This window comes from Miniopterus schreibersii (genome assembly GCF_964146895.1).
Source record: "Miniopterus schreibersii genome assembly, chromosome: 18".
NCBI lineage: Eukaryota > Metazoa > Chordata > Mammalia > Chiroptera > Miniopteridae > Miniopterus > Miniopterus schreibersii.
The window spans coordinates 19320440-19342010 of NC_138121.1; the positions used below are offsets into that span (position 1 = coordinate 19320440).

General features: G+C 43.8%; 1 protein-coding gene across 3 annotated transcripts in view; it reads right to left on the reverse strand.

The window, feature by feature from the left end:
* Nucleotides 1-827: 827 nt before the first annotated feature.
* The window catches only part of CFDP1 (craniofacial development protein 1), an 84344-nt gene continuing 63600 nt past the window's right edge, over nucleotides 828-21571 (reverse strand). For all 3 annotated transcript variants that reach the window (XM_081119247.1, XM_081119245.1, XM_081119246.1), the window contains 2 exons: nucleotides 11542-11700; nucleotides 828-1159 (listed from right to left, as the gene is read on the reverse strand). In XM_081119247.1, the coding sequence (XP_080975373.1) occupies nucleotides 1069-1159; nucleotides 11542-11700 (250 nt within the window). In that variant the 3' untranslated portion in view covers nucleotides 828-1068. The remainder of the gene's footprint in view (nucleotides 1160-11541; nucleotides 11701-21571) is intronic.

Genomic DNA, 21571 nt, shown 5'->3' on the forward strand with positions numbered 1-21571 from the left:
ATGACCAAAAACTAAAGAATTATTGCCCGGCCGGGCGTGGCTCAGCAGTTGAGTGTCGACCTAGGATCCAGGAGTTTGCAGTTCAATTCCTGGTCAGGGCACATGCCTGGGTTGTGGGCTCCATCCCCAGTCGGGGGCGTGCAAGAGGCAGCCGATCAATGACTCTCTCATCATTGATGTTTCTCTCTCTCTCTCTCCATTCCTCTCTCTGAAATCAATAAAGATATATCTGAAAAAACAAACAAACAAAAAAACCTAAAAAAAAAACCCTAAAGAGTTATTGAGGTGAGAGCATATCTGAAGTCAACTTTAACTCTGGGAAGTGGAGAAAGAGAGACGGTAAAGGCTTGGCTGGGTGGCTCAGTTGGTTAGAGTGTTGTCCTGCACACAGGAAAGGTTGCGTGTGGGTTTGATCCCTTTGGGATGTGTATGGGAGGTGGCCAGTTGATGTTTCTCTCTCTCTCTTCCTTCCCCTCTCTAGAATCAGTGGACATATCCTCAGGTGAGGATAAGAAAAAAAGAGTGAAGGTAAAAAAGAAATTCCTAATTCTTCAATATGTATCCTTATTTTCAGCCTTACTTTACACCAGTAATAGAAATCCTATTCAGGAGAGAAGCACGAATAGAACTGAGAACAAAATTGCCCAGGGACCTGGTGTTCCACCAATACTAGGGAACCTCCTGCCATCAGTCTCTGGGGCCAGGCTGACTTCAGAAAGAGCCCCATGGCCAAGTTCACATCCTCACCGTGGCCAGTGGGATAGGCCTGGAGTGTACTGGCTTGGCCTGGTGGACTCTGCAGCAGAATAAAGGGAAGGCGAGTAGTGTCATCATCTTCACCAGTCTTTTATAGGACCAACTTTTATTTTTTACTTTTATTTAAGGACAAACTTTTAGAAGTAAAATGAATGAAACCACGTGAGATGAAAATACAAAGAGAGAAATTCAATGTAGAAAAAAAGGCCTTCCTGGGAAACAGTAGAGGAGAGTCACTGGAGACATTTCACAGACGCACAGAAGCTCACATTGTAAACAGGATTAAGCTGCTAGGGATTTCCCCCCATAACATCAGGGTTTCATTTTGCTCAGCCTGAGATCTCGCTCAATTTCAAACTGCCTGTGATCCACTCGGTCTAGAAAAGCTTTCCGTTCAATGTACCTAGAAGAAAATGAAAAAGATGTTTGTCAACAGAATCCATAAGAGAAAGTGTCTCCACTGCACTGCCCCGTCCCCCAGGTGTGAAGAGGTCCACTTGGGCAGCGGGATCACCAGTTACAGCAAAGGCAAACAGATGACCACAGGTGGTGACCAGAATGACCACCCACGACTTTCAGTAACATGACTCTCACATTTGATCTAAAAAGGATGTTTCTGGTTCAGATGTGAACGAAAATAAAATGAAAAAAGAAAGCAACTTACCAAAGGGAAAAAACATGAGGCTTGGTGGCAGGAAAATGCTTCAATTTTGTAACAAGGCTTTAAGGACAGAAGAATGCGGGCTGAGCCAAGCACAGGTTCAGAGCCCAGCTCGCTTATACTCTGGTGAAGGACTGAGTGTCTCTGAAACTCATTTTTCTCAAGAGCAAAATAGTGATGCCGTATTTCCTGGCCTTAGAGGTGTGCTGAGTTGGTGGGGAGAGGAGCTATGCATTCTGCATATATACATCAGAATGTCACAAAAGGTCGTGGGAAAATGGAAGAAAAAGTGTAGTAAAAACCACCTCACAGGGCAGCAGGGAAGGTGAAGTGAACAGGTATATAAAGTGCTCACATTAGAAGGTATTTAACTGCCTCAGGCTTTCCTTCCCCTCACCCTCCCTCTTCTACCCTACCATCCACCCAGTAGGGGCCAGGTTGCTTCCAAGATGACAGAAGAGGCCTTTCTCTAAATTCCTCTAAGGGAATGAGATCAAGTGCCTCTGCCTCCCACAGTCCACATACAGGGGCCCCTTAAAAGGTCGGTGTTTTGCTCCCTAAATATGAGGCCAGGTTCAGTAGAAAGGCTTTCCTGGGTCCTCCCAGGCAGGATGGGAAGGAAGCACAGGGCTGAAGTAGGCAGGCAGCTGAATTTTAATGCTGCTTCTTGCCATAAAGTGTGCCACGACTTGCCTGAGGGAGGGGATCTCTGTTGCTAATTAATCTTTTAAGAGAGCAAAACTGTCATTGAAAATGGGGCACATAATTGAATCTCTGCACTAATTTTTCTTTTGTTGCACTGTAGAAAACATGCACCTGTCTGTCATTACGTTTATGGTGAGAACCTTACCAGGCTTAGGAGCCTGTGTTCCTTTGCTGAGTTCAGGGCCTCACTTTCCCTCTCACAGCACCCTGTGAATTGCAGGCTGTCCCATCTACTTTCCAGCCAAGCTACCCTATGCCTTACTACAGAGGGGATGGCTTTAAATTTGAATCCTGACTCTGCCATTTGCTGGCTGTTTGACTCTAAGCCACATAACATTTCCAATTTAGCTAACACTGAGTAGGTGCTCACTAAAATGGCAGTGAGTGCTGTCACCATCATTTTGGGAAGCTAGTTTTCATCAGGGTCCTGAGGACAATCAATCCAAGAGGAGTAGTCAGCTCTCTAGATGTGTGTTATCAGCAACCAGTAGCCATCACCTGGTCTGGGATCAGGAACTAAGTGGCTGCGTCAAAGCCGCCAATAAGAGGCCAGAATGGCTGGACACACAAGGGCAGGGCCTTCTCCTAGGTTGGACATAAGCCCTCAGGGTCAGGTTGTCAGATCTCACAAATGAAATACAGGATATGCCCATTAAATCTGAATTTCAGATTCCCTGGTGGCTGGGGAAGACACAAACACTGGACCCCTTTTTAATAGAGAGAAAACAGGGAAGACTGACGGGGAGGTAGACACATGACAGAACAAATTCCCCTTCCATCTGTCACCAAGGAACCCAGGATTCTCCAGTGGGGACTGTTAACCAAAATAAACTGAAGGGCTTTGTCACAGTACAACCACCATCTCTCCCCACCCCAGCCAACTGGCCCTGGATGAGGATCAGCATTTTGACAGTGGTGTGCTTTAAATGCCCCTTGAAGTTCCAGCAGAAAAAAAGGGGTGAAATTTAGGGCATGTTTCAAGAGAGCCATTACCCAGTGCTACCTGTCTGAGAGAGCAGGTCGGTGGTTAGGAAAAGTATGGTAAGCGGTTTTGAGCATTTGTGGTCTTTCTTCTTGACTTTCCTTTAAAGAAGAGGAAGTGATACTTAAATTAGGATGCATGCTGAGCATGAATAATGGCCTTGAAGGTTCCGGATAGCTGTGCTGGTCCAGCTGACCTTCAGACTATCAAGAGTGAAGCCAGGCTGAGTGCTAAAGAGGCAGGTGCAGGCGGAGTTCAGGTTCAGGGAAGGCCTCAGGCAGCAAAGAGGGGCACAGGTGCAGAATGCAACTGAATTCTCAAGGGCACTCCAGACAAAGGCCATCAAGACAGGTCTGGTGACTTCATTCCCCTATTCACAGCCATCTGCAGCTGCTAACGGGATCCTTGTGATGGCTTTGGTTTACTGCCAAGAGCTGACCAGGAACAAAATTTCTATTGGACATGGACACCCCCATCATTGAGGGACAAGGTGTCAAGGATGAGGATGGCTTTGACATTTACTATTTGTCTGACTCTGGGCAAGATACTTTATTTTCTGTGCCTTATTTTTCTTCTGTAAAACAGGAATGAAAATTACAGTGCCCCTCTGATGATACAATGAAACCGTGACAACTACTTTGTAAACAATAAAACCCCAAATAGCTATGAGCATTGCGGGGTTCTTGCTTCCCATTTCTGACTTGACTGATCACTATAAAGCCTCAGAACCTGGGACAGCTGGAACAGGGACCAAGGGGCCAAATGCTCTGGAAAGAGGAAGGGCTGGCTCATGGGGAAAGCCCCTCCTCCAAGGTGGCCTGACTAAACAGCCTATTTACACGGAGCCTCAGGAAGTTTCCAGGCACCTTAAGCAGGTTACAGTCCCAGAAGAGAACTGCCAGCTGACAAGTGCATTGGTGCTTGTCTGACCTTACCCAGCACTCCTGGGACCCAGGCGGATTCGGTCCAATCCACTGGGAAGGGGGTGGGGGTGTCATCCCTTCCCTCTACTACTGCATTATGGCCCATTTAAGAGGCAGCAGTTCTCCACTTTCATTAATAAGATATGCTAATAGCATCAAAACCTAAGGGATTTTCTAGCTTTTCCTTTCAGAACCAGGTTAGCACAATAGGCTGAAATCTTTTTGCTCTTTCAACCCAAATTACTTTTCTGCCACCAATTTTCTTGAGATTCAGGCCAATGAGGAGGGAAGGAAAGATAGAAGAGGACAAGAGAAGGGTAGAAAATGCTTCCAGGGAGCATGTCAGCACCTACTTCTGGAAGCCCACACCACAAATGAAAGGATGGGCCACCAACCCACCTGAGACATCACCTCCAAATGGGCATGCGCACCTCCAAAAGCTCTATTACATGGCTGGTCACCTGCCCACGAGAGGCTTCCTGCCCACTGGTCAGGAAAGGAGAGAGCACAGGGATGTGGAGGCACATGTGAAGCAGGGGGAAAGAACTGGGGATGCTTCGGGGCTGTTATTAGTTGGCTGTGAGCAGAACCAATGTGCATTCAGTGCAGCACAAAAATAAGAAGGAAAGGGGGAACTTCAATGCCCAACACCAAAGCAACGGGCAGTGGAGGTGCTCCAAGACTAGAATAAGGCTCTGGGTGGGTGTAATGAGATGGGAACTTTTTTGCCCTGAGAAATGCAACTGAAAGAAACAACCTGTCCAATACTTCACAAGCCTGTGCCTCCCTCCGCCTCCCCAAAGGAGAGCTGTGACTTGCAAATATCTTGAGGGCCAGAGTGACAGGGTGGTGATTTTAATTAAGTTTCTCTCCACTGCTTTCCTCCCATCTCACCTTCACGTTGGGCTGGTTCTGAAAGAGTGGCTCTGGGGGGTAACGGAGACAGATTCTTTGGAGAAAGAAAATTATTTTCTTTGGTCTCTCCTTCATGCCTCTCCAAATTACAAACACACCTGGTTTCCAATCATCGACTCCATGACCTTCAATTTTATTGCCAAGCAGCAGCCCACACCAAGCCTGTATATCTCTCATTTTCTACACATTGATCCCTTCCCTGAAGCCTGCTGGCCTCTGCCTCAGTAGTACTGCAGAGCTGTGCTGCTGATGGCGAACGGTACCAGGGAACCTGTGGGATCGCTTACAGGCGAGAGAGAAGCAACACTGACCCTGAAATGCTGGACCCTGCCCTGGGAGTCTGGGCTCAGAGGAAAAGCATCTTTGGTGGAAGCATTTTAACTAACTTTGCTCACCAAAAATGATGCCTGGGTGGAGACATCATTAGGATGTATTCTCCCTTCTTTTCTGGGTTGTTAATTCTAATCCTACTGGGTTCCAAATCAAAGCCATGGCTGTCTGCTAGCCAGAAGGATGGGGACTGAGACAGTGCAGAGCTCAGCACCTGCTCTGGGTAGGTACTCTTGTAGGGCTGGTAACTAAGTGGTGAAGCAGACCCCACCCTTGGGACTTAGTATTTAGGAAACCAAACACAACAACATGCATCAGTTGGTAATAAGTGTGATGGAGAACAAACAGGGTGATGTGACTGAGGATCGCTGGCATCTGAGTTGAGCCCATTGTGGAGGAGGGTCTGGAGGGGCACTACAGAGGCTGGACTGCCATAAGCATGGGAGAAGAGGAGGAGAGGTGGGAGGGCCTGGGATGACAGGTAAGGAGTTGAATACTGATTTCAGCAGGGAAGAGAGGAAAAATGGTTTGCATTTTTGTTGTTGTTGTTAATCCTTGCCTGAGGATATTTTTGCCATTGATTTTTAGAGACAGTGGAAGGGAAGGAGGGAGGGGGAGAGAGAAAGGGAGAGAGGGAGGGAGTGAGGGAGAGGGAGAGGAAGGGAGAGAAGGGGGGGAAGGAGAGAGAGAGAGAGAGAGAGAAACATCAATGTAAGAGAGACACTTCGATTGGTTACCTCCTGCACATGACCAACCAGGCCCGGGAATTGAACCTGCAACCCAGGCATGCGTCTTTGACCAGGAATCAAACCTGTGACCCTTAAGTCCATGGTCTAATGCTCTAACTACTGAGCCACACTGGCCAGGGCTGGTTTGTATTTTCTAAAAAAGTCATTTAGCTGCTACGTGGAGGAGAATGGAGGAAAGGGGACAGGTGTGGAAGCAGGGAGCACAGCAGATGTCTGTGGCTTGTACGGGAGTGCTGGAAGTGGTGCTGGACAAACAGGGATGAACCGTAATATTTTATGACAATTGTCTATTGGACTGTCAGGATATGAGTGGAAAGAGAGGAACTCAAGGATGACTCCTAGGTTTTTCCTTTAACAGTTGGGTGGACAGCGATAGTGCCATTTTTTGAGAAGTCTGAGGGAGGAGTCTGTTTATAGAAACAGGGGAGAGAATGTGAGACACTCAGCCCTGGGACTTCCCAAGTTTAAAAGCTCAGAGAAGGAAGAAAGGGAGAGGAGGAGGAGATGCCCCCAAGCTGTATTTGCCACCACTGTGGAAAGTATTCCTAAAGCGTTGGCAGGAATACGCCAGCAAGGGATTGAAAGGAACACAGTGCCTAGCTCTCCTGTAAGAACTCCGCCTTGGCGAGGTCAGTAAAGGCAGATGGGAGAAAGGAGTGGGGTGGGGGATTCCTATTTACACACGTGAGACATTTCTCCTACTTATTTAATTTCCATAATAAACCTGAGAGGTATACTTTATAGAGGAAGGACCTGGGACTACCGCACTTTGGCAGGTTGGTAGTAAAGACAGGATTTGAATTCAGTTTCAATTCAGTTTATGGTAAAATATAACACAAACACACAGAGAAAAGTGTATAAAACGGGGCATGGCAAATGAATCGCTATAATGCAAGCACACATGTGGCTGCTACCAGGTCAAGAAGCAAAATACTGTCAGCCTCGAGGACACCCCTGCAAACTCTTACCCCAACACCCAGCCCACCCAGGTGGGAGCTTGTCCACGTTTTCTTGATCCCCTTTCAAGTTTCTGTTCCCTTGACATTACAGTCTAGTTGTGCCTCATTTTGAACTTGACATAGACTTATACTGCGTGTATTCTTTTGCGACTTGTTTGTTTCACAGACTGACCTTATGGACTCATTGGCTTTGCCTATTTTTGACCTTCACAAAAATGAAATCATGTTGCATGAGTGTCTTTGTTATGTCATTGAAATTTATTCATGTTCATTCCCATTGCTGAAGAGTATCCCCGTGTGTGAACGTATCACACTTTGTCACACTACTGATAGACATTTGAGCTGTTTCCAGTTTGGGCATATTATGAAAAGTATTGTTACTTAAATTCTTATGTGTCTTTTGGGGAACATATAACTGAATGAATTTCTGTTGGGAATTCGGCTAGGAGTGAAATTGCTAAGTCACAGGGAGAAATTACTCTGAGATTCAGCAGATAATGCCAAATGGTACAAATGAATTTGAGTTTTTTATTATATCTCCCAGGTAAATTGAACATTTTTATCATGAGGAGAACATCCTCTTTATTTCTGGTAATATATCTGCCTTAAAGTCTATTCTATCTAATATTAATATGGCTATATCGACTTTCTTTTGGTTAGTGTTTAATTGCTTTATCTTTTCTCCGAGGTTTTTTGGGGTCAACATTTCTGTATCCCATTGTTTTAAGTATGTTTCTTTAAACAGAAAATAGTTGTTTATTTTTTAATTCAATGTATCAATCTGTCTTTAAACTGGAGCATTTAGTTTATTGACATTTAATGAAAGCTCTGATAAATTAAAAAACTACCATCTTATTTTGTCCTTATTACTTATCCTGCCTGTTTGGTTTCTTTAATTCTCTTTTTGTGTCTTCTTTCATAAACCCTTTCATTATTCTCCCTCCATTACTTTGGAATTTATACAAATATGCACACTTAACGTCTACCGTCTTCCTGGATAATACATAATCTTTGGAAAACTACACTCCACTTACCCCTTCCAACTTTTATGTATTTGTTGCCAGGTGTTTTAATACTATCTTGCTGTAAGAAAAAAACCTAACAATGTACAAGACATTAACATTATTGTTTTATATAGTCAGCACTCATTTAAATCCACCACATATATGCCTCTTTGCTGGGTAACTCTCTCAGCTTTCATTATTCTGAAAATGTCTATATTTGCCCTAATTCGTGAAGGAGACACATATACACACAGTCTCTCATATCTTTACATACATGTAACACAAAAGTATAGGTTGGGGGGGTTGTTTATTTTTGCAGTTTGAATAGATCATTCCAGTGTCTTTGGCTTGTACTACTGCCGATGAGAAGCCATCTGTCAATCTAATGCCCCTCCTTTCAGAGAAGTCTCTTTTTTCTGGCTGCTCTTAAGAATTTTCTCATAGTGTTTGGCTTTCTGCATTTCACTCTGATATATCTAAGTCTAAATTTCTATTTTACTTATCTTGGGATTCTTCAGGTTTTAAGAAGTCTATAATGAGGTATCTTTCAACTTTTCCTATCCTGTCCTCCAAGTTGCTTAACTTCCCTTCCATATTTTTTTGTCTCTCTGAACCATATTCTGAATTAATTTCTTCTGACTGTTTTCCAGTTCATGGATTCTCTTTTCAGCTGGTCCAACTATTGTTAAATCTATCCATTTAGTTTTTAATTATGGTCACTATGTTTTTCAATTCTAGAAATTCTGTTTGTGTTGTTTTAAAATCTGCGAGGCCACTTTTTAAAGTTTAAAGCCTGTATCTGATATTTCCATTGCCTAAAAATTCTTTGCAGATTTGATCCTGTGCCTGCTCTTTCTCAAAGTGCCCTGTTCCCTTATGTGAATGTTTTAAGATAGCAAAATTGCCCTTTAAAAAATTGGAAATAATAAGGAATTTAGCTTCAAATCCTATCAAGTCTTTACAAGGGCAAAGAGAGGAAAGCACTTACTAAACTGGAATTACCATCAAAACACAAAAAGCACAACAATCTTTTAACTTCAATCCAATCTCATTTTAATCAGAACTGCGTAACAGGAATATTTTTATCACCGGTCATGACCTGAATTCTTGTACATGAGATCAACTTAAATATGATGCTTGTAAAAAGGTCACAATCTCATAATAAATATGGCAGAAGCCAATCATTGCCCATAGGTAGCTTTTTTGAAATGTTATCAAATGTGACCTTTCCCCCTTCTTTGTTCAGTAAAAATCACTTTGTTTTAGAGGTATATTTCTTGGGATTCTGCACATATTCAGCCAGAGGATCCTTTCCTCAGGTGATGCCCTTGCTTTTGCTGGCATCTGTGTAGGAGACTTTGGTGGCCTGACCTCCCTCTGCCCAAACAGATCTTACAGGTTTGGTTCCTGTGCTTTCCTCCCTTCAAAGCTATGGTGCTGGACACACTTCTCAATAAAAATCTTCTTGCCCTTCTTGATATTCCATTTTGAAGTCAACTCTCTAGTTATCACATGCTGGAAGGGCTCATCTAGCAGCTGCTTGTCTTGCTCTCATCTCTAGGATTTTTTAAATATTTTATTAAATTTATCGAGGTAACATTAGTTAATTCATCTCTAGAATTCTGATGCTGTGGTCTAAGTGATTCTCAACTCTGGCTGTGCATCAGAAGCAACTAAGGAGTGATTTTAAAGACATAAATAACTATGACTCTTGATTTAGCAGCTCTATACAGGGGTGACCCTGTCCCTTGAACTTTGGAAAAATCCCCAACATGAGAACCATAGTTCCAGCCCCTTGCCCAGACTAGGGGTTGGGCCCTTTGATCTGCCTGAGGGAGCTAGGAAGGGCAAGTGAGTGGAGCGTGAAAATAGCCAAAGGCAAAGCACAGAAGTCATCAGATCTGCCTTGGAAAAACTTGATGAGACCTGTGGAATCACCTGGCCAGGGGAAAGGTCTCAGAGAAGGAGGGAAAAGCAGAGCACTTAAAAGGTGCACATAATCAGTTGTTCTCTAACCTAGTTACTCAATTTTCCATGGCCTGAAAAGTCCTCCTCATGAAGCACATGTCTTTTTAAATCTCATTTTCTCTTCCAGTCTTACTTTTATTAACTCTCCCTTATCTTTAACAGCATCACTCCTTATTTTTATAAGACCTCTATTAACCCAAGCAGAATGAACACTGTCCAACTCATATAATCAATATTCAGAGAAACCACAGAATGTAGCTCACACTGGCAGTTCCCCTGCTGCCTCAGATCACTAGGCAAATGTGGAGAAGAGGAGGGAGCTGTGAGTTACTAGAGCAGAGTCAAGGAGTGGGGCAAATGTCAGAAGCCTTCTCTAGATAACATGAACTCCTGCCTGCGCTTCACCCTGGGCTGTCCCCAGTTGGCTCTGGCACTTCCACTTCAGTCTTGGGGCATTCCATCTTTGACAGACTGACTTAGAAGTCTGGTAGTTAAACAAGCTCATAAAGTCATTAAAAAAAATTTTTTTTTAATATATTGATCAGCTTCTAAGTTCCCTCAAATAATCTTGAAGCCTAATTTAAAATATATGACCCCCAAAATAAATCCCTCCCCTATCTTTATTATAGTTTAGCTTGTAAATAACCTAAATGTCTACCACTTAATGCATGACTTTATGTGACAGGCACCCTGCAAGGGCTTTATGTATATTACTTATATGTATTATACATATATTACATATATTATTTCATAAAATCCTCACAACCACCGAGGATGGTATCATTATGCCAATTTTACTGGTGAAGGAGATGAACCTTAGAGATGTCTAGTGTGCCACAGAGATAGCCCTTACTGGTGAGAGGCCAGGTAATGAGCACCCAGGACTGTTTGATGGGCCGCACAACACTTCCTTTCACTGTTAGGGGTGGGGGGTGTTGACCTTGAGCCATGGACCCACTTCTATAGTGGCTTTGTTCCTTAGCCTTCGGAGGGTCCCAAGTACTCACTGAACACTGTTTCTTATTGACATTCCTAAATACATAGTTTATGGGCATACTTTTTGTATTCCAAAGTGAAGAAGATAGGGGTTGCAAGTGATGGCCAGGATGCTGTCTGAGGGCTGGCATGTCATACAGGCTGAAGCTAAGGGTGAAGCCCCACCTTGGGTCATAATGACATGGATAAAAATAAATCCCACAATCATGAGACACCTAGGCACTCTGTTGGCTGCTTTTGAAGCACTGAGCTAGTCTGGCTTCTCAGAAGGCCCAATAACTCAGGTCAGGCCAATACTGATACAGTGAGTCGCATCTGACCATGTGAATAAATGAGGTGACTTACAGTTCACTGAGCTGTAATTCAGCAAATTCAGATTGGCAGATGTGAGACTGTCCCAAAGAGGAGTGCTGCTCACATGGCCCTCCCTTCCTATCACCCCAGCGTTTTTCTCACCACCAGGACCTGCCCAGTATTAGAACAGAGCTTCACTGACAAACCAAAGTACTCACATTTAAATTGGGGGGCATGCCTGCACTAATATTTCAGAGTTCTTAGGGCTTGCCAGAGGAATAGCACCTCCGTGCTCTTACCCTTCCTTCCCTCGATTGTGGATGGCTAGCTCTTCACCAATGCCCTCTTCCTCCTTGAAGCTCTCCCAGTCCAATTTGGACTTCTCCAGGGTGCTCATCTTCTGCTTCTTGGCTCCAATCTTCCCCAAAAGGCTGCTCATGCCACTTGATCTTTTTAATCTAGGGAAAGCAAAAACACAAAACATGTTGCGTGTGAAAATTATCATCTCTGGATTAACGGTTTTTCTGATTGGCACGGGGCTCCCTGGATTCGAGCTGTTTATCGTAATGGGCCACGTTTGCATCCAGGGTCCTTCCTGTCTAGCGTGGAGAACACGTCAAACAGACCGGAATTCTAACGCACTTTTCCTGATTAACATCTCTGACCGCTCGAAGGACCTGGGATAGAAACCCCTGAAGATCTCTGTGTGCTCTGACAGGTCTCTGCTTGCAAGGAGGGAGAAGCAGAACATGATTCAGACACGGCTTTAGGATCACATGCCTACGTTCATATTCATACTTGAGGCTATTTAACCACATACATCTGCCTCGATTTCCTAATCTACAAAGTGAAGAGTTACTCATGGGCTAAAGAATATCTTATTCGTAAAGTGCTTAAAACAGCACCTGGCACAGAGTAAAGGTGCAATAAATGTTAGCCATACTGAATCACTGTCATCATTTGTGCACTAAAGCCCCAGGGAACTCTTTTAAGAGAAAGAGAATCAGATTCCAACAGTGATGATCGAGAAGTGACATTATCTAAAAGGATTCTGAGATCAGTTTCCTTTAGACTCCTGTGAGTCAGGGCCCTGGTTTTTCCCAGGAGGTGGAGAACATTCCTTACCCCGAAAGCAAGGAATGTACAGCCTGTGTTCTTTTTGCTGCTGTTGCTATCACGGACTGTGGGAGAAACCCCATATGCCCAAGTTCAAGTCTTGGCAGGTCAAATGTTTCCAGTCAATGTTATGAGATAAAGTAAGAAAAACAGAATGCAGCTAGTTAGTAAGAAGGTGGTATTAGGGGAAGGAATATGGGGTTTGGTCTCTATGAAACTAAGAGAAATTATATACCAGCATGCAGGCAACTGGGAGTTTTCTGCTTTACTGGAATATGAACAAGAGCTAAAACATTTAAAAACCTCTGTGAGCTAACATCATCACAAGATCTACTGATAACATCAATACCTTTCACTTGCCTAGAATGCTGATTCTCCAAGTGCTTTCATAAACATTTTCTTATCTTATTCCCACTATGGCCTGTGAAAGAGCAGTACTGTGTCTCAGAGTTGGAGGAGGAGGCTTCCAGATGACCTAGTGTCACACTAACCATTCTGAAACTGCACGTCCCTATAGCACAGAGTAGGTGAAGGACAGGTCACTGCCTCTTCCCTGGAGTGAGCTGACAGGCCAGTGTCCACACTGCACACAAGACTCTTGGGGCTGAAAAATTTCCCTCCACACTCCCATTGTATTCATGTTGACTAAGAGGATGTTAGCTTCCCTGCTGTGGTCACGTCCCACTACCTGCTGTTAGCTTAAGATCAACTCAAAATAGGCTGGGCAGGGATCCTCATCCTCGAGGCTCAATGAGAATAGTTTTCTTGAGTTGGACAAATAAACAAAGTTTGAAGAGGTTAAATGACACAACAAAGGTCAAACCAATAGAAAATGCAGATCCAGGACAAAGCAAGGTCTTTCTGATGCCCAGTGCGATGCACTGTGCTGTCCTTCCTCTAAGGTGAAAATTTACCTATTTTGACAGCTATTTTACTTCACAGTTTGAGTAAGGATTTTCCAAATGGCTTTTTATAAGCTTTCAATCACACCTAAAAATTCTTTCCCTACAACAATCTCTCCATACACACACACACACACACACCACACACACCACACACACCACACACACACACACACACACACACACACACACACACACACACACGATTTTACCAGGAGCAGAGCATGATTGGGGATTTAGAAACTTAATATGTCAAATCTTTTTACTTCTCACCTGCCTCACTGCCCTACTTTGGTTCACATTGTTATTTTCTCTCACCTGGATAATTTTGCAGCCTCTTCACCCATCTCCCCAACTGCTCTATCCTGGCATCTATTCTACATGCTGTTATTAGAGTGAATTTTCTAAAACACAGCACTTATGTCTTTCTGCCTGAATGTCTCTTCCAGGGCCACTATTGCTCTCATAATAAGTCTAAACTCCTTAACTTACAAAGTTCTTCCTGATCTTCTCTTGCCACACCTACCCTTGCAATCTATGCTCCAACTATATAACCCTAACCTGTACCTCACCTCTACCTGCCTCCCTCCCATTCATCTGGTCCTATCTCAGCTTAGAAACCACTCTCCAGGAAGCCTTCCAGGACGCTTTCCTCAGTCCTTAGATTAGCTGCCTCCTGGTGGTGTTTCTATTGCACCCCAGTTCTTTTTCTATTGTAGCAGGAATCCTTTCCATCGCAGATGCTTGAGGACTCTAATTTCAGCAGTCCCCTGCCCTGGTCAATTCTGAGCAAGTTCAGAGTCACTGTTGACAACATTCCACCAAAGCACACACCTGGAGGCTTTCCATTTCTGGCTGCAAGGCCTCCTTTGACCCTGCCTACTTGGTAAACCACTGCCTGGACATGTGGTGGAGTCCATGTCACTGAGGCCACCCTCATGGGGACTAGAGCTGGTGGCCAAATGGCACAGGCCCCTGTCTTCACATAGGCAATTCTGGGAGGTATTCTGAATGCTTCTCAGAAGTTTTGGTGGCATTGAGCCCTCATGGCCTTAGAAATGCACACTTGTATTGGCTTTTCCTGTTTCCATCTCACTCTTCCCACCCTGTCACTCCTGCTTCCTGGGATGACTTTCCAAATAACCTATCTGCACTTAAAGCCATACCTAAAGTTCTTCTTTGAGAGGACTTTAAGACATTTACGAGAAACATGATTTTCCTTGTGCAGATAATCCAAATGACTCTAGAGAACATGGACATAGTTCTGCAAATAGTGGGCACTTGATAAACCCAACAATGTCACCTGGGTCACAGAACCAATCAGTGGATGAGAATCAGATCTTTGTAGAATAAAAAGTGTTCAAAACACTTGTAAACTGGGGAACTCTAAGGGGAGCAATTTCCACTTGTATTCACCAATCAGCTCTCAACAGTCCAGGGTTCCCCACCATATCGGAGCAGCACCACAGGCTTTGGACACCATCTCTGTCCCTCAGCCTACAACACTGATGGTATTATCAGATTATACCACCTTTTCCACAAATCACTTTCAGAAGCCTATGAGAAAATGATTTTTTGCTGCATAGCAGTGAAGAGGCTTCCAGCAAAGCAGAAAGCCATAATCCTCACCCTACTTTGCCTTGCTCACCATTAAACATCAGCAAATGTCACCTACGCTATTATGCTTCAGGGGAAAGCTTCTAGGTCTGCTTTCATTGGATCATTAACATGGTTTATAATTTCCTAATTTGATAGCCTTGAAAGCAAAATTACCTGTCTTTTATTTGGAGCTAAATCAAAGTGAATAACGCATTTATAGTAGCAGCTAGAAGACAGAGAGTTCATCATAACTGAGAGACCAGCACTTTCTTCCTGGAACCTGGCATGTGAGGTCCCTGCAGGCCTCTGAGCTCTCACATTCACTCTCTCACCTCGACGGGGAGCTTTAGTGGCATAATCCTGGTGCCATTCCTCGCAGCTCTCAGGAAGGCAGATTTACCAGGACCTTGGCCCTATCTGTGCTATTAAGGTTTATCAATCAGACTTTCAGGAAAGCTGAGGCAGGCAAGAAAGGATCAACTTGTGGGTAGGGGCTGTGCTGTGAAAGGGCATTGCAGAGGGCATCACAGTGGTACATTTCTGTCTCCAAGCACTGTGGCAAGTTGGGAGGCAGTAAATCAGCAGTGGTTTCCCATAGGCATATGGCAGCTGTGTAGACTGGAAAGCTGTGGAGAGGGAGGTCAGAATTCCCTTGGAGACCTCTCTGCTGTCAGCAGGAACCAATGCAGTTCCAGGCACAACTGATTTCTCTCTGTTCTGGATCCTAAGCCATAAGGGCAAGATACTACCAAAAGTTGGCTTTGACAGACCACCTACACCCCCAGCTGTGGGTTTTTTGGTCTTGCTTCTAAAGTGTGGTGAGCTTGAATGAATGGTACTTCATTCAAGAGAATCCTCACGTATCTGTTGCAAGTCAAAGTCCAAAGAAATGCACCGTGTACTTGCTCACTCACAGATGGCATCCAGAATGTCATATTCAGACATGTCTAGAGTATTGTTGCCAAGATGTTTTCAACGTAACAATGACATCTCAACCACCTCCTCCTGAATGTCACACTACTCCACTGACCTTACTACCACAAGTTCGACGTAAAGACTAATCCTGTCTGAGGAGCATGGCCTTCACTCTGACTAGCCGGCTTCCCACCATAAGAGAGCACAGCTGAGCGCAGTAGGCATAGCAGTGAAAGAGAATCATACCAAGCTTTTCTTTCTTCTGTATTCTGTCCAGTTACCTATCAATCAGCAATTATATCTTCAATTCCCTTCCCACCTAGCCCAATGACCTCTCCCAACACCAGACACCAGCCAAGACCTCACAGAAAAAAATTCAGAAACTCAGAAAAGGAAAAGGGACAAAAAGGGCAAAATGACAGTCATCTTTTTCCTCTCTGAATTCAAAGTTTACAACAATTTGCTAGAATTTATTGTTTCTCTTTAGCTCCAGAAATGTAAGCTTAACAAAACTGATTGCAAAAATTCCATCTTGTTGAGTCTGTCATAAGGAGAGGGAGACAGAGAGACAGACACATCAATGATCAAGGAGAGAGAGACAGACACATCAATGATCACTGATCAGCTGCCTCCTGCATGCCACTGACTGGGCATCGAGCCCACAACCCCGGCATGTGCCCTGACCGGGAATTGAACCGCAACCTCCTGGATCCTAGGTGGATGCTCAACCACTAAGCCACGCCCAGCCAGGCCCCATTATCTTTAAAATCAGCTCAAGCACCCAGCCATCCCACAGAATAGGATTTTAGGTTTGGGAATGTATTTTGAGTCATTAATTCATTGTATTCATTCAACAGAGATTACTGATAAATTACTGTATACCAGACATTATGCTTGGAACTGGGGACACCAATGCAAGGCATAATCTTTGGCTTCAAGGAGAAAATCTAACAGATGAGATCATCATACAGGCACAAACTGTAACCACATACTATGAGGGCACAAGAGGGAGCAGCTGAGAGGCATTTAATCCAACCTCCTTATCTAAGAGAATCCAAGGATTCCAAGAAGGTTAAGAAACCTGCCCAATTCACAGTGGGAGACTTGGGACTAGTACCCAGTGCTTTTGACATCCAGCCTGTCTTCTCCATCCTGCTGATGCTCGGGATGGGGATAGATAACCTTTGGGGATGCCTTCCACACTCCAGTTTCTTTCATTGCTAAATTGGGGGGTATTCTTTTTTTTTTCTTTTTTTTCTTTCTTTTATTTATTTATTTTTAAATATATCTTTATTGATTTCAGAGAGAGGAAAGGAGAGGGAGAGAGATAGAAACATTAATGATGAGTCATTGATCAAGCCCGCAACCGGGGCATGTGCCCTGACAGGGAATCGAACCCTGATCGCCTGGATCCTAGGTCAACGCTCAACCGCTGAGCCACGCCTGGCCAGGAGGGGGTATTCTTATTTTACCTGTTGTTTGGAGTTCAGTGTACACAGGGCCCAGGTTGTACTTTCTTTTTTTCTTTTTTTAAAAAATATATCTTCATTGATTTCAGAGAGAGAGATAAAAACATCAATGAGGAGAGAGTCATTGATCGGCTGCCTCCTGCACGCCCCCGACTGGGGATTAAGCCCGCAACCTAGGCATGTGCCCTGACCAGGAATCGAACCGCGATCTCCTGGATCCTAGATCAATGCTCAACCGCTGAGCCACGTCCGGCCGGGCTCATACTCATTCTTGACTCAATCACAGTGTAGCACAAAGTCTTGCCATACCACATGATTGCTGCATGTTTAATGAACTAAATCCCCATGACTTGACAATGGACTTATCCAATTTTTTCTCTCATAACAAAATACTCAATATTACATTTTAACTGACAGGCCAAAAAAGGTAGCTCCAAAACAGAACAAGCAAGGATGGGGTCAACACATGTGCTTGGAAGCACTATTGATCTTTATTTAGAGCTTCAATATAGAGCTTGGCTCAAGCCTATGTCTTCCATCTCATAACTTGCATAACCACTGATATGCAAATTATTTGAAACAAAGATTCTTTGGCAGAGGCACACAGTTTCCTTAGTATTTGTCATCTGTTTACAAGGCAGGAGTGAACTTTTTTGTAGCTCATACATGGACTATTTTCCAGAACAATACAAGGATCTGGAACTGGCATGGTACTTCCTGAATAATGGGAAGAAAGTTATGATGACAATTCTTCAGTGAGAACTACTTGGAACTACTGTTCTCTTTCAGATCTTCTTTGGATTTAGCTGAAATCCATAAGAATGAAAAGTAAAGCCCCAACCCCTGGGCCAATTTCACTCCACACCTGTGTAAATCTCTAAGTAATCTCCCCAAAGCCCAAGACCAGACCACTCAAGGAATGCACTGGAAGCCAGCAGCACATTAGGAAGAGAGTTTAAATCCCATTCACTTCCCAGCCTTGTACTGACAGTATTCTATGGGGCATCGGGTTCAGGAACCTGGAAAACCAGAAGTAACACAAGAAGTTCCACACGATCTTTAACCTTCTGTGGTTTGCAAAATTGTTAGTACTCTTAAATCTATTACTGACGTTGATACAGTGCCAGCAAAAAAAAAAGGGGGCATCTATCAGCAAAAGGAAAAATAAAAGCTGGCAAACAGCAGTAGCTTTACAGTTTTTCTACAAATATAAAATGATTTGCTATGTTTTATTGCTCTTATGCCAATCCAGGAATGAAACTGCACTTAAGTTTGTCTGATTTTGACTTCAGCTGCTCTACACTTTATAACGTGTCTGTGAAACATATCTGCTTTATTCCACATTTGAAGCTTCCTTAGTCTCCTTTCATCTTTTAATCTAGCATGGTCCCTTACCTTTTCTTTTATTTTGTTTGTTTGATTTTTTTGGTCACTGATGTGATTGACAATTTTTTGAGTCCAGGATGGTTTTATTATATAATATTGCTAGTTTAGGGTTTGTCTGTTTCCTATGCCAAGTATGTCACATAGAGGAGGCTGGGTACTTGTTACTGCACCATCACATAGTAATGGGCACATAGTGTCAGGTCAGTCCAGGACTGAAGATGCTAAGTATAGACTCCCTCCGTAATTAAACTGTAATTAATGTGTAATATGTAGGATAATACTCTCAGGAAGTTCTGACTGCTTATTTCTGGTGCCTCACTCTATAATACCCTGACCATTTCTAAAGATCCTATTTGAAGGACAAATATTCAGAAAGTCCCAAAAAGATAAAATTCTGGCTATACGAAAGTCTCTAAGTAAAAAAGCGGTAACTAGAGAAAAGACCAAGGTTTATGGATCATCAGCAGAGCCCTAGATTGGACAGGCCAATGGTGAGAACAGAGGTCTCCAGCCAACCCAGAGCATTCACCTAGATATCTGGATATTCTTCTCAAGGGTCGAGGGCCTAGTACGTGTAAGGGTTAATGATGCAGAGGTCAGTATAGCAAAGAAAAACTCTTCTGCCCGGCCCACCAGACCTCTAGAAAATAATACTTCTGAATTCCCTTTCTCTTCTGTCCCACTCCCATGTGGATTCATCTCATTCCCTGGGAAAGAGATAATGCCACTTCCCTTCCTGCCCCTGCTACAGCAATTTCCTTCCTTGTGCCAGTCCCATGGTGGGGGGTCATGGCAAAGCAGAGAAGGGCCTCCATTTTATCTCAGTTAGGGAGTGAAGAGGCCTGCGGGCTCTCCAAGGAGGAAATGTTTAGTTTATTTGGAATGAGGATAATGTCTGGTCATGGGGGATGCTTTCCCCAAGGGGAAAACTGCTGTTGCTTTAATTTGTATGATCAGGCACAGCAGGGAGAATAATTTATTGACCAACACAAACAGGCTATTTACATTTCTGAGACAGAATTTTAAAGGAATTATTAAATACAGCTTCTAGCAAAGCCCATAGTGACATTTTTCTTTATGCAGGACCCTGGGAGTTCAACTGAGGACAGCATAGCTTGTTTTCCAAATAGTGGTTCCATATCTGCTCTTAAACAATGACAGCCACAGAGGCAAAGAAAAGATGAAGCTGAATCAGGAACTGGCAGTAACAAGTCAATGACCTCTCTAAAGGTGAGCTTTGTTGGCTTTCTCCTGTGACAGTACTAAGCCAGGGCGGGTCTGCACCCTACTTGCCTGGACTAGAGGCAGGAACCACACTCACCCTGATCACTCCCATCAGGAAAGCACAGTTGGGCAAATAGGACATCTCTCAAACGAGCTAACTTGAGAAAAGCAAAGCACAGGGCACGGAAGATAAATGTGCCTTGATTATGGGTTGTTTGGCTAATTGCTGATTAGGGAGTTGGCATGCTTTCTCAAACCTCAGCATTCTGCCTTTTCTTTGACGTTCAGCTTTCTTTTTCTTCCAGGCAGGTCTCTTATCTCCTGATGAAAACATCGGAGGATGTCAACATAAAATAAATTTTAAACTCTTGGGCACCACCCAAGTTGAGATCAGGTTAAAGTTTCAGGATGTAGGGGTGTCTTCAGCCAGACCAAAACTTCCTTTAGTCTGACATCACAGAGACCTCACAGAGAACAAGTCATGCCTGAGCTCCTGTCTAGAAACGGGTAAGCACATTAACCATATGGCTTTATGTGAACCTCACGAGTTGGCTAGCATACATTTTACAAAATTACTCCCCACCCAAACTTCTCACTTGTACTAAATAAGCACATTAAATTCCAAATGAGAAGGATATAGACGCTGGACACAGCTGTGATTCCTGACTCCTCAAAGTTCTGTCTGGAGAGGAGTGTTTTATGGTCCTTTCATTAATGAGTCTGTAGTGGTAAGAAAGGTCATTTTCAGCGCTTGGCGCTCCTGCTTGGTCCTGACTCCAAATTCCTCTCATGATGGCATCTGCCAAATCACTTGCTCACTTAGTTGCCAGGGTATCTTCTCCTGTCTCTTAGAAGCCATGATCCTGCTAAACTCAATGGGCAACTCGAGGATCAGACCTCAACCTGCCCCTCTGCCCAGGGCAGCCCCCCACTCCTCAAAAAGCCAGGACACACTATCATCAGCATCAGCAGTTTCCCCTTGTCACAGTACCCGTTGTGATCCAGGATTTAAAGAGCCCATGGGAAGCAATTATCTGCACAAGGGCGATCAAGAGAAGCGGGGCTTTTTCAGCTGGAGCCCACAATGTCACTTTGCTAAGACAATGCAATGAATTTCAAAAAAAAGAAATATCTGTTCCCACAGTTTGGTAGAGAAAGCAGGACATTTTCTTTCTACTTCATGCAGGAAATGGTTTTCATAGATGCTAACCACAGCTGGGCAATCTGTATAACCACAACAGAGTTTCTCTTTAATAGATGGAAGACTTTTACCCATTGCATCACTGACCACCAAAAAAGAGTTCCCACCCTCCCTCTCTAAGGCAAGAGAAAAGGGTAAGTAGAGTCTCTTTCCTTAATCTGCCAGCCAGGGTTGCTAAAGCAGCTTTTTCATTCAGAGATATAGGTTATTCTTCAAGGTTCCTGTCACCCAATCCCACTGCTGAGTAATGGACAAACCTTGAACAAATCTCGTTTCTTTGCACTCTGGGATCCCCAGAGCACGTGCTTTTAGTATCACCATCCACAATGGGGCATAAGATATGACTGTGCCAAAAATCATGGCCTAAAGGTTAGAAAAAAGTGCTTTAGCAATCACTGGCTAGGAGAGGAAGTTCTGCTACAATGAAGCTGGCCAACCCTGCCATGCATAGATGGTTTGAGGGAATTAAAACAAAACGAATGTGATCAACTAAAGAAGTGAAGGGTGGGCAGACTAC